Source organism: Hibiscus syriacus, unplaced genomic scaffold, assembly GCF_006381635.1.
Source record: "Hibiscus syriacus cultivar Baekdansim isolate YM2019G1 unplaced genomic scaffold, ASM638163v2 tig00110607_pilon, whole genome shotgun sequence".
Lineage (NCBI taxonomy): Eukaryota > Viridiplantae > Streptophyta > Magnoliopsida > Malvales > Malvaceae > Hibiscus > Hibiscus syriacus.
The window spans coordinates 903,681-916,681 of record NW_024062799.1 but is presented as its reverse complement, the minus strand read 5'-3'; the positions used below and the strand labels follow the sequence as shown (position 1 = coordinate 916,681).

The 13,001-nt window shown below is 32.8% G+C and overlaps 2 protein-coding genes across 2 annotated transcripts; both read right to left on the bottom strand.

Annotated features, from left to right (window-relative positions):
* Positions 1-2,609: 2,609 nt before the first annotated feature.
* On the bottom strand, positions 2,610-4,203 carry LOC120135253 (beta-carotene isomerase D27, chloroplastic-like). The gene is made up of 8 exons (XM_039151550.1): positions 4,062-4,203; positions 3,885-3,971; positions 3,686-3,790; positions 3,489-3,588; positions 3,317-3,408; positions 3,151-3,231; positions 3,006-3,074; positions 2,610-2,772 (listed from the first exon to the last, which is right to left on the bottom strand). Exons 1-8 carry the CDS (start codon positions 4,191-4,193, stop codon positions 2,635-2,637), a joined length of 804 nt encoding a protein of 267 aa, XP_039007481.1. The 5' UTR covers positions 4,194-4,203; the 3' UTR covers positions 2,610-2,634.
* A 642-nt stretch (positions 4,204-4,845) lies between these two features.
* Positions 4,846-9,401, bottom strand: LOC120135254 (peptidyl-prolyl cis-trans isomerase CYP21-4-like). Its single transcript, XM_039151551.1, has 8 exons — positions 9,161-9,401; positions 8,233-8,416; positions 7,925-7,964; positions 7,598-7,648; positions 6,983-7,068; positions 6,163-6,300; positions 5,870-6,020; positions 4,846-5,326 (listed from the first exon to the last, which is right to left on the bottom strand). Exons 2-8 carry the CDS (start codon positions 8,382-8,384, stop codon positions 5,240-5,242), a joined length of 705 nt encoding a protein of 234 aa, XP_039007482.1. The 5' UTR covers positions 8,385-8,416; positions 9,161-9,401; the 3' UTR covers positions 4,846-5,239.
* Between the last annotated feature and the right edge of the window lie 3,600 nt (positions 9,402-13,001).

Sequence of the window (13,001 nt, the reverse complement as noted above, 5' to 3'; positions counted from 1 at the left end):
CAAAATGTCTTGGCAATTTGTAATTTTGATATAATATTCACATTTGTGTGGGCCGGATGGGAGGGCATAACACATGATTCTAGAGTTTTGACAAAAGTTGCATTTAATCCAAACTCGGGTTTTCCTTTTTCTCCACAAGGTATATATCATTTCTTTCAATTGTATTAAAATGTTTTAATTCATTACATTTATTTATAATTTTTTGTAACAAAATTTTAATGCTTATATATAAATAACAGATAAGTATTACCTTTGTGATGCTGCATATACCAATACACATGGCTTTATGACTCCATATCGTAATATGAGGTATTGGCTAGCAGATTTTTGACGTCAACGTGCTGTAACCAAGGAGGAAAGGTTCAATCATGCTCATGCACAACTTAGAAATGTTATAGAGCGTGCCTACGAAGTTCTGAAAGCAAGATTTCCAATCCTAAAGCAAATGGCTCCTTATCATTTTCCAATACAACGAGACATAGTGATTACATGTTTTGCGGTCCAAAATTTTATAAGAAAATGCAAAGTTTATGATCAATTATTTATGGATTTCGACAAGAACAACATGTTTTCTAGTGAAGAACAAGATAATGGAAACGAACAAGACGAGATAAATGGAGTTGAATGGGGTCCTCAAAGCAATGAGTATATGGCTAATCTACGTGATCACATTGCTAATCAATTGTTTTGAAATGCTTCAAATTAATATTTTTTTTGGGTTGATTTGTCTAGAACAAAAGAATGCTTGTTATGTATTTTGTTTCATAAAAAACATAAACCACTCTTTTATGTTATTTCATGTTAGTAGATTTGTTTATTATGAATGTTGATAATTTGTCTAAAAAATGTGTTTTTATGTTACTTGATTTTATATTTTGTTATGATTGTTGATAATTTTGACAAAAAATGTGTTTTTATAAACATCAAAAAGTAAAATATATTTTTAGCATTTATTCGCAAGGTATTAACAAATATATTTTATTTTAACACAAAATTATACAGAAGGGTAATATGGTCATTTTTGCCATTCAGACTGGCCATTTAGATGTATTATCAAACAAATTTTCTATTCAGAACTATATCATACAGAGCCTTTTAATCATTCAGACTACTAAATCATTCAGTGTTAAACTATTATGTTTTAACAAACAACCCCTGAGTCATCTTTCTGCTTTTTATTTTTGTATAATGTTTAATATAGTTATATATAAAGGGTTAAGATCCATTTAGACACTGAAATATTTTTTTAATTTTACATAAATTTAAGGTTTGATGAGTTAATGTCTTTTCATTTCCTTACTTTAATCTTAACCGTTTATTTTTGCTCATTCAACGGTTTTAAATTTATGTAAAACTAAAAAAAATTTTATACTGTATAATTAAATCCTAAGCCAGTATATGCATCTAAAATTTACTGTTTGTGCATTATTATTTGTACACTATCTTTCCATCTTCACGTGTTTTTATTCGAGGAGAATCTTTAGTTTGTTGATAAAGTTAATAATTTTTTTAAAGCAGTTGTGGAAACTTTTGCAAAAATAGGTACAAAAGCGCATTCACTGCAGTAAACAATCAGAACCATTCCATGATACTACGCAAATAGCAAACAAGAAGCAATAGAATCAATAAGAAAGGGAAGATTAGGGATGGGCATGAGTCTGGTTTTTGGTTTTTGGTCTAATCGATCCGACCCAAAAACAAGAGAATCTCCACCCGAGACCTGATCCGACCCAACCAAAACAAGAGTTCACCCGACCCGAACCCAACCCGATATATAACTTATAAACCCGACCCAAAATAATAAAAAATATTATTTTTATTCAATAAAAACAATGACTTAATTGAAAAAAATTATATATAGAGGGGTATTATTGTAATTATTCCTAAATATATAAGGTAAAATTATATATTTTTTCAGGTCGGGTATTTTTCACCATAAACTCGACCCGAACATTACACTTAAAAACTCTGACCTGGCCTCAAATTTTTTTTAAGAAAACCCGACCCTATCTGGTCGGGTCGAAACTCGTCGAGTTCGGATACATGCCCATCCCTAGGGAAGATTAAGGGATTGGTGGATCTGACGTGCTTCAATGGAATCAATAAGTACATATAGCTTTGGAAGGGAATGATATTTTTCTTTCTTAAAGGATGCCCCAAGGTATGACGTATTTATATCCTAAGCTTTGGAGGATTTTGCAAGGTATACCTTAAAAGTTTTGATTCACAATTTGTTTAAATTTAAGCTTGAAAATGTTGCGAAGAAAGTAGGTTGTTAATTTCTTGTGTAAGTTATTAGGCTTGAGATTTTTATCAGCTGAAACGGCTGCAAAATGCTCAATTCATCTTGCTTCAACTGTAAAGCTATAGCACGATCAGCGATGCTTGTGGGCAGGTTTCGAATGCGATCAAGGGAGTGAGAACTGTAGTCGGTTCTAAGCCAATACAGCAATAGAGAACTCCAGGTATAAAATTATGACTTGTTGTTTTGTGCATATTGTTCGTCTAAAACGCATGGTTAACAAGCTCAATAGATTGTAAAAACAGAATAAATGTAATGATACCTTTTTACATGCATCAACAATTCGTAAATTGAGAGTGTGACGGCACCAAAAAGTTGGTGTGATCACGATGCTAGGCCTTTGGACATTTCATCACATCCACATTCTTTTGAATATCCCTTCGTTTATTAGCAATTGGGCATACATCCAGGCAGGGCTGTTTTAGGGTGTCATCGTTCTCCGTCAAAGGTGGGTTGACCCCAAATTTGAACTGTGATAACAAAGTCAATATAACTTAGTACAGGCAATCGGTGACTGGCAAGACCACAGGCTGTGATAACAAAGATATAACAGTGCATCATTAGATGTCCTTTTGGTACTTGGCTACTTCTGCTTCTAGTTCTTCCGTAGAAAGGATACTTGCTAATGGTAAACCAATGAAACTGAATGGTTCAAATTACATGTTGGTTGGTTAGCCCTGTTTTCGCCAAGAACAAATCTTACCTGACAGCTATAATCACTGAAGTTGGGCTCCATCACCAGAGGAACCCCCATGTAATCCTTGAAGAAACTCTGCAAGAAGTCTAAAAGTTAAAGCCTTCTTGAAATTACAGGTAGGCTAAACGACTTCCGGCATAAAAATACTAACCTGTGTTGGAAGCTTACAAGTATTGATACAAACCCCAACACACTTACTCTCCTCTAAGTACCTGCATCTCTCTACAAAAACCTACAAGAAATTGAAGCAGTACATCCATAAAAAATGAATCTGATTCTGCTGATAATTGTCATCTTAAACTTGAATCAAATTTTACCCCGCTATTGCAAGAGGTCCCATCAGGAAGATCCACAGAATTAACCTTGCATACGCCCATAAGCCATTGACAAGTGAACACAGTCACCCTTGCTTAACAAAAACACAATGAAAGAAGAAAGAAAAAGTCACAGCCACGAAAGTTAACAACATTTTATGAAGATTCAACTCACCAACCATCATTGCAGCGACCTTCCCTCCATCTATGGGAGCTATAAGGATTTTGTAAAGCTCTAATAAAAATGGCGGAAACAGTGACTTCAATATTCGAACCTGTCATTTCCAAAACAACAACGATCACACTAATATAAAGCTAAACAAGATTAAAGAAAAAAAAAACAGAGAGATGAAAGGGTTTATATCAGAAGACCGCAGCATATTTGGTGTCGGAATTGCTTCTGCTGTTCATCATAAGAGCTTCGGCCAATTCAATGAGTCCATCATATCCAGGCTTCTCCGAATCCCATCCAACTTCCTGTAATAGCCCTTGAAACAAAAACTCATCAAGGTTTTCTTAACAAAAATTGAGTGGCTGAAATAGTTCCTGCAAATATTTAGTCCGAACTAACCTTTACCAATTTGTTACGAAAGGAATTCAGGAAAAAATCGTCCAGGATTCCTGCCTTATACTCGAGCTTTGAACCTTGAGTTCCTATCTGAAGAAACAAATACTACTAGCATTGAATCAAAGGTTTCAATTTTCAGAAAGCGGCAAGTATAGTAATAATAGATGAATCAAAACCCACCGGTTCGGATGAGACTGAGGAGCAAAAGGCAGGGCAAAATCTTCTGTTTTGCAACAAAGATTTGGCGTGAGGAGATATAGTTAGCATTGTTTGCGGAGCATGAGTGCCCAGAGCCAGAGGCTTCATTTTCATCTAATTCCACTTATTTTATTTTCCCGTTTTGTGTGTGTTATCTAGGCGTTTTATCTTTCAATTTGGAGATACAAACGCTGCGTCTAAATGCGACAAATAATCACGTGCGACAGTTTTAATATACGGTTAAAAAATATGATATTAATTTTATTATTATTTAAATAATAAAATCAGTAAAAAATTATTATTTCTATCGGTTTTATTATTATTAGGTGTTTTATCGGTTTTATTATTATTAGACACTTTACTATAAATGTTAAAAAATATTGACGTTTTAGATAGAAATAATAATGTTTTAGATAATATTTTATCAGTTTTATTATTTAAATAATAACAAAATTAATAACATCTTTTTTTAATTATATATTAAGGGTGTCATACTATAAAACTTCCCCTCAGTATGACAGTAGAAAAAGCATGTAAAACCCCATTAATTTTTTTTTTGGATATTAATCTTGTGTTTGGTTAGAGAAAAATATTGGGATACTTTTTTTAAAAAATCACATACTTTATCTTCATATTTATAAAAGGAAATATTATATTTGTAGTTAGAAAATATATAAAATATTTTATGTTATGAGATGAACTAATAGAATTATTTTATTAAATACGTAAACAAATTATTAATAAAAGGTAAGAGGGTTCTCAGAAATTGCAAGCACCTTTCTCAACTTCTTTATTGGAGTTTGACATGTAAATTACATCTCATCCAATATTATTATACTTAAATTACAAAATACAGTGTCCATTACCTTATCAAGATAGACTCGGAAGCAGATACCCTCCTCCAAAAACAAAAAGAAAATGCTAGAGGCTAGTTAGGGTAAAAACAGGATAGCCAAAAGTCGAACCGAACGAATAACTGACAAGGTGGTTGACCTATAGACCTTGAGTTCGAGTAAATACCACAAGCAGGACCGATGAAATCTGAAGCTCAAAAAAGGAACGCACCACAAATTCTTCTGAACCATTTTAACGCTGCTGCTGAAACTTTGTTTGGACAACAGAACATACAGTATGGAATATTTATTTCCTCATGTTTGATTTTAGATGCTTTGTTTCAGAGTCACACTGCGGATCTCTATCGGAGATTTAGGTCGATAAAGCTCATCTGTATCCGCCTCTTCAATTTCCTGGGCAAACAAAACACATTCCATATAACTTCAACCGATAACCACATGAGAGATTGGATCGTGTGTGGGAACATTTTAAATGTGTCCAACCAAGAGTAATGGTAAACGACTCCAGAAAAAGAAAAACAAACAATGTTGTCAAGGGCACAAGACACTCTAGGTGCTTAAACTCTTACGTTGCCTCGGGAACTAGGCGCAATATGTATATGATATAAAGGTTAAGATGTACAATAAACTCTAAAGAGGAGTCTAGTTTATCTACAAAACATGCAATTTTTTTATTGGTCAATATGTGCATGATTTCCCTATGGTCAGTGTTTGTAGTCAAATGCTCAAATATTACAATGTAACGAGGTTGATATTATCTTTTTCTTACTAGTAAAGATATATCAAATGAAAAGAAAAAAAGTGAAAAATTAAAGAAATTAAAGACAAATTCAATCAGGCAGCCTTTTTTTTATTCCTACGCGCATGCTTGACAACACTGGGAAAAATGGTAAGCATAAACACTTCAACGGAAATAAACAAAAGCTTGCTTGTTACCTGAACTATGTCTTCTCCCTTAGTGACCTTCCCAAAGACAATAAGTTTCTCATTTAGATCAGGGATTGGTGCAGTTGTAATGAAAAGCTCAAATTCCTTATCATCATGCTTGACCTTAGATGTTCCAAGCATGAATGCTTCATGCTTCAAACTGGTTTGATCGTCAGAGAATGTAAGTTATAAAAAAAAAAACATGTAGTGCCTAGCCTTTGTCGGGATGGTAAATCAGTAAGTAAAAAGGATAAAAAGGAGAGGATGATAAGAGTGATTAAGTTTAACCAATGTACACTAACCTTGTATCAAGTTGGTTGTATTGCTTTCCTTTCACAGTCCAGCCCTCCACAGCTCCTAACTTATCACTATCACCGGCCTGAATCACATAGTGCTTTATCACATGGCGAAAAAGCATTCCATTGAAGCGTTCTCTCTGACTGCATATCAACGAATTCACAATAAGGAGGATGAGAGGACACAGGTTTTCCTTTGCACCAGTTAATGAAATTCAGTTGTGCACCATGTTCAGCAGGAGGAGAGGGAAAATATTTTTAAAAATAAAAAGAAAAGACATTCTGGCACTGCACTTCCTAGAGGTGTTGGCCAGCCTGCCTATTCCGTGATTAAATAAACCATGCATTTTGTACATCCCAACAACACCAACTACTTGAAAGCACAAAAGAAATCGATCTATTTTATCACCCATAATGGCAGATAAGACAACATAAATGTGGCTGAACTTGATTTACCACTGAACCTAAACTAGATGGTACCCTCATCAATTCCGTTAAACTAATTAGCCAATTTAAACCAAACTCTGAGCATGACTCTTAAGAAGTAAACTATAGTGATAAATTCCATGCCTTGGTGATAGATAGACATGATGCATAATGCTCAAACAACAAAATCAACACAGATGAAAATTCAGCAACAAAACTGAAATTTTATTTAGAAAAACTAATTCGAAACTATTCCTGATTCTTTCAAGGCACAAACTGTTCAGCTCTAACTACCAACATGTTTTCCAGTTCAGATATGGATCACATGGAATTTTATGATAGTTGTAGATAAAGAAAATACATTATTTCAAGTAAAAATAACACTGATTCCAGTACTTACCATAAATCAAGGAATTGATCAACAACTTCAGGAGAACTGTCCTTGAAGAGCTCCACTGTTATAGAGCCTTTAGTGGTATCTAAAATCTAACCATAAGAAGGGAGAAAACAGAGTTAAGTCGACGGATAAGACTTATTTTGAAATAAGTATTCAATATAAAATACTAAAATTAAGATAAAGTAATAGATGAACAAATCAGCTAAATTTCATTCATTACCAACTATATCTGTCAGTATCGTAAGATATATTTGAAAAAAAGTCAAAGGAATACAGTATCAGGATGCCTTATTGAGAGATATGCTAATGAAATATGTTTTCTTAATAGGCAATACAACCAAGAACATGATATAAGAATTTATTTTGTAATGTCTTTTGATGAAGTCATGCTCTAATGCCTGCAATGTGAAGAAAAACTTACTAACAGAAAGCTGGTTAAATTGACAAAGAAAGTTTTCATTGGATATAAAACCACATTATAACTTAATCATCTAGGGTCAATATTGTTTCTGAGAATCAGGCACAGCAATTCCCGGCCAGTATTACAAAAAAGTAGACATTGTTCACACAGACATAGTATACTAATTAGGGAAGAGCTTAGCAAGTAAAGGAACTTACAGCATATCCCGGGAGATCAGATTTCTTGGAATCCATGAAAGAGTTGTCCCCCTACCAAATACAAGTGGCCACGGTCATAAGAGACTATAAAATTAGAAACAATAATAACAAACAGGTAAAATGCCTTATTATGGAATGCCTCATAAACTAAGGATACATGTGGACACAAGAACAGAGAAAAGTTGTCTTCATATGTCCTGAAAGGGTGGTATATTGATACTGGGCACAGAGTTGAGAGTGCTATTGTTATCGACCAAAAAAATATGGCACCACGAGGATCATCAAAGCCATTTTAGAATGAATAAATAAGATTCTCAAATATAGTACCTCGATAACTGATTTCTTGTTCTCTATATGAATTCTCGACCTAAATAAAAGAAAAGTGGGTCAAATTTCACTGACAAATACGTAAAAAAATCACAGACTAAAGCCATAATCTATTTTTCTACAAGCAATTTCATTTCTAAATGTACTGCTCTACAGTTAGCAAATCGTGCAGTAAATTACATGAATCAACAAACCTTTGAGTCAATTAAATATTTTTCTGTACATATCTTAAACTTAGAAAAATCATGGTTTATTTCTAAAAGCATTGCAGCACTAAATCCCACAGCCAACGACTCAATTGAACGAACCTTTGAGTCCAATGTCTGTAGGAGGCATAGACAAAAAACACAATCAAAACAACAATCAAACTCGACATTATAATTGTTGTAAGACTTATTCGAGATGGTCCTTTCTTCCTTTTGCTTTGTTGTAGCAGAGCTTGTGGTTTGATCCTCGCCATCACCTTAAGACTTCAGTTCCAACAATAAAACCCTGAATTTAGAAACAAAAACTCATGTCAAATCCCAGAGCTAATAAACCCATCACTAGATATTTAATTAGCTGACCCTATTCCCATATGTAATGGGGGTAAGGTACTGCCCCCAACGCTAGATTGAGAGCAACTTCAATGTAAAACCTCCGGCAATTATGAATTGCCCACCGTGGGACTCGATTCCACGACCACAAGATTAACCAACTGAGCTGGACAGGCAATAAACCATGATTGTTCTAAGTTTAAAATATGTACAGAAAAATATTTATTTGAGTATGCGAAAATCCACATATTTTGATATGAGTGTAAGACATGATCTCTCAAATAATAAAAAGGCTTAGAACAAATTAAGTATACTCATGACACTCATCATGTAGTCCGCGTAACATAGATTATAACAACTTCCATTACTCTACTTGGCAAATTTGGAACAACGGATATAAGAAGTGCCCAATTGTTAAGGTTAAATTCCAGACAAGCAAAAATAGACCAACGCTGCAAGAGTTTTCCAAAGTTTACAGTATCAAGACTCAAGGCTGAAATTGAACATCTTAAGATCTGATAGATGTAAATTGAAACAAATAAAAACTTGAATTTCCATCCAGTCGGAAATAATTAAAAAAACAGAAAAGAGAACGTAAAAAGCAGAAATTGGAGGAAAACAGTTATGAAACCATCAAAGTCCAAATCGGTTAACTTCAAATCAATCGAGAGAGAGAGAGAGGGAGAGGGAGAGGAAATACCTGTGATTTAGCGTTAGTCTCGTTGCCAAAGAGTAAGAATGCGAATAGAAAATGGGAGTTTTTGTTACTTTTTCTTCTGGTCTTTGGAGTTGATAACCTTCGTGAGCACAGGGAAGATCCAGCTGAAGCGTGTTACGATTCTTCCAGTATTCTAATTTCAATTTAGAAATTTTCTACCCACTTATTAGAACTCTTTGAATGAGATCTAATCAGACCCAAATCAATAAAGACGATTGGATCTGTTAAAGCAAACCCAAATCACTCCACATGCCAACTCAATGCAACTTGTTTTCATTCACGTCTGCTACTTTCTATAAATTTAATAAGGTGTAATTAGAGTGATGGTACCCCTTTTTCTAATTATTTTCTAATTTTTAACTTAACTTTTAATTATTATATTTTGATTACTTATATTATTGATTAATTGTAAATTAATCATATAACGTTCACTCTTATTATATTGATTAGCAATTTTTTTAATTTAACTATTAAATTTTAATAAAATATTAATTTAATATTTTAACTCTAATCCTATAATAATTTTAGTCCTCATCCTTGGTTACATCGCCATAACCTGTACAATTATTTTATTTGGTCGAAACTAATACTAAAATGTCAGTTTTTCTATTATTTTAACAATGTAGTATCTGTTGAAAAGACTTGTTCTTTTGACATTGAGCGCTCTTAATACCTCTACAAATGTTATGCACAAATCTAAAACTTTTAGAGATAACAACCATTCTTAACTGCTAGATTGGTTCTTGCACTAAAATGAAAGTTAAAATGTAAAGATTTTCTTTCATAACCAACTAATAAATACCTTGATATATAATTGGTAATTCTAATATGCTATTAGTATTTGCAGACAGGTGGAACGAACCCTTTAAATCACAGTTAGAACTTTGGAAAATTATTTGTCTGTCAACTGCCCTTGTAAAGTTGAAGTTAAGCAGAAAGGTAATCAATTCTTCAAAAATAAAGAAACCATTTAAATTAGATGATTTTATATTATCCCATAACATTGATAATTATCCCCTGTAGATGTGGCAATGGTCCCCTCCCGAGCAGCTAGCAGTGGTCCATCTTGGGAGACTTGTAGCTGGGCGTACGTGCCGACAGGATCAACCAACCTAGATGACAGATGTTCCCACCTAGGTGTTTGGAAGTTGAAGGCACGTGAAGACAAGGACAACTGGTTCTTGAAAATATCTTATTTTGTTTTTTTCATTTTCAAAATGTCTTCCGAGTTGGCATCTGCATTCTGCTCAGCATTCTCAACATGTCACGACAATTTTCCTCGCTTATCCTTGCTCCCAAATCCTACATCATCAGACAAAACACCTTCCCCATAACGCAACATTGATTACAAATGCCACGAAAAAATATATTTCCACCACATGCAACTATATTCTCCTAAATGCATCTATATGATCCCATATGAGCTCTTAGATAGTCAATAACTTAAGTGAAAATGTCCTAAATATGACATTTTTACGGAGTTATCAGTGCTGCATTTTGATGTATAAGGTGGAGGGTAGTTATATGTTTTAAAAAAACCTCTATATTATTTTTATGACGTTTTACTAAACTATATTCTAGAATTTATCAGTATGTTTTATTATATCGGAACACACTGAGTTCCCTAGCTCATTCCCTCAACTTTCTCTTTTCAGATACTTTAGTTAGGCACCCTAGACTTGACACTTGGAGGATCGACACATTCAATATTGCATTTTGTTGTAATGTTTTCTTCTTCCAAAATGTCTTTATTTTGAGTAGCATGTGCCTATATTTTGATACACTAGTTTTATGATCTATTTTGATTTTACTTTTGATGTATGGATATCTACTACATTTGACATTATATGTTATTTCATAATTCTTGTGGACTTTTATGTTTTATATTACTCGATTTGACTTCATTATTACTACTACGATTTTAAAATATTTTAAGAAATTTAATGTAATTCATTAGATCTAGTCGTAACGCATACGTTAGATCTAAAAGGTTACAAGTATATCATAATCTCATAATCCCCCACAAAAAAAAAATAAAGATAATATCTTTGAAAGCCTAATAGAAAACATTATATAAAATTACAATAAATCATCTTCTTGAGTACTTGAAACTCTTGATAGAATAAGAACAAAATTTAAAAAAGATCAATAGCTTAGCCAATAAGTTCAGCCAAATCTATAATCTATATTTATTTAAGTTTTTTAAACTAAAAATGAGAAAGGTAACAATTGAAAAATTCATGAATCAAATTGAACTATCAAATTATTTTGTATAAAATGATAACAAGATATATTTTCAATAACCAATCCTGAAATATTTAACATGCATTTTTCAAATTTTTTTGGATAAGTAAGTTATATTTCATCCAAGAAAGCAGATTAGCTGCTACAACCAACAAAATTTCCACACTAGGACAGACCCCAATTCAGGTATAAACGCCTATTAACATCATCAAGACTAGAAATACCATATCTACACAACTTGACTCTTACATCCACTTTTATACTATTTATAATTACATCAACCGAGCGAGACGAACCCCTAAAGAGCCTATGGTTACGCTCTTCCCAAATAGAATTGTCGTAACCGTTTTTCGCCCGGAGGGGAAATACCGATATCGACTCGAGGTTTTCTCTTTGAAAATCATTTCGAAAGGTGAGGAGTCGCCACCAATCATTTGAGGTGCGATTGGAACACCATAAAAACCGGATGATTTTAATAAAACATTTTGTTTTTATCAAAATACCGAGTTTTGAAGTCTGCGAAAATCTAGAAATCAGGTTCGGAAGTCAGTTACGCGTGGGGATGGACTAGCACCCCCACAAGCGCCCAAAAATTGGTACCTAGTTGATTACCCTATATTTAAAATCAGAAATTTAGAGTTTGATCTCTATTTAATTTAAAAATCATTAAGGATGCAAAGTTGAAAAGGGTATTCGTTTATCGAGACCGATAGCATTCGCCCCCGAGCATAAATGCGGAAGATCAGCTATTGTGCCTAATAACCTCATATTACCTCATTTTTAGAAAACATGATGTGATTTTGAAAAGGATGTCAACTTATTCAAAGAATTACCAGTAGTCACCCCCTGAGCACGATCGCGGGAGATATACTATTAATTCCTTAATAAGTGAACAGTGCCTTAGATTTGTAAAAAAACAATGCAATCAAACAAAATTTTATTTGTCCTAATTAAACTAAAAGTAAATTAAGGCTTATTCTAACCTAAAGTGTCAAATTATGAAAATTAAGAAACTTAGGGGCTCAAATCTAAAATGTAAGTTATAGTATTAAAGTTTAATGCTATGCGTTAAAATGGATTAAATATTCACGTATTAGAAAATTTCTTTCGATAATTTTAAAATGGTCGATTATCACCCTTAGTCAATTTATTTCGATTAGAGTCAAGGGATGCTTATAAGGCTATCATGTAAAATTAATTAAGATGTCATGCAAAACATATGTACACATAAATGCATTTAAATAAAAATGAAAATACATCAAAATATTTAATTAAAGATAAATAAAAATAAGACACATGCATCAAAACATAATAAGGAATCATCATGTGAACATAAAAAAACAAATGAAAGAAACATGACCCTTAAATTAAGACAAATTATGGACAATAAATTATAATAAAGAAAATATCATGATAAGAAAGTATATTAAATCAAACAAATTAAAACATAAATTAGGGAAACAAATAGTATAATGATTACATATATATTATTAAGAAATTAAACATCATACGTAGCTTACATTAGGAGAGTGAAGAAATAAATATTACAATGATTCCATATATTATTATCATCAATAGA

What these genes read in the sequence shown, in the direction of transcription:
- LOC120135253 (XM_039151550.1), bottom strand. Translation starts at nt 4,193, where the DNA reads ATGAAAATGAAGCCTCTGGCTCTGGGCACTCATGCTCCGCAAACAATG. An exon ending in CTTGTAAGCTTCCAACACAG is followed by an intron (nt 3,075 to 3,150) that starts GTTAGTATTTTT and finishes GACTTCTTGCAG; the next exon opens with AGTTTCTTCAAGGATTACAT. An exon ending in TCAGTGATTATAGCTGTCAG is followed by an intron (nt 2,773 to 3,005) that starts GTAAGATTTGTT and finishes TTGTTATCACAG; the next exon opens with TTCAAATTTGGGGTCAACCC.
- LOC120135254 (XM_039151551.1), bottom strand. Translation starts at nt 8,384, where the DNA reads ATGGCGAGGATCAAACCACAAGCTCTGCTACAACAAAGCAAAAGGAAG. An exon ending in TACAGACATTGGACTCAAAG is followed by an intron (nt 7,965 to 8,232) that starts GTTCGTTCAATT and finishes TCTTTTATTTAG; the next exon opens with GTCGAGAATTCATATAGAGA. An exon ending in TACAACCAACTTGATACAAG is followed by an intron (nt 6,021 to 6,162) that starts GTTAGTGTACAT and finishes CGATCAAACCAG; the next exon opens with TTTGAAGCATGAAGCATTCA.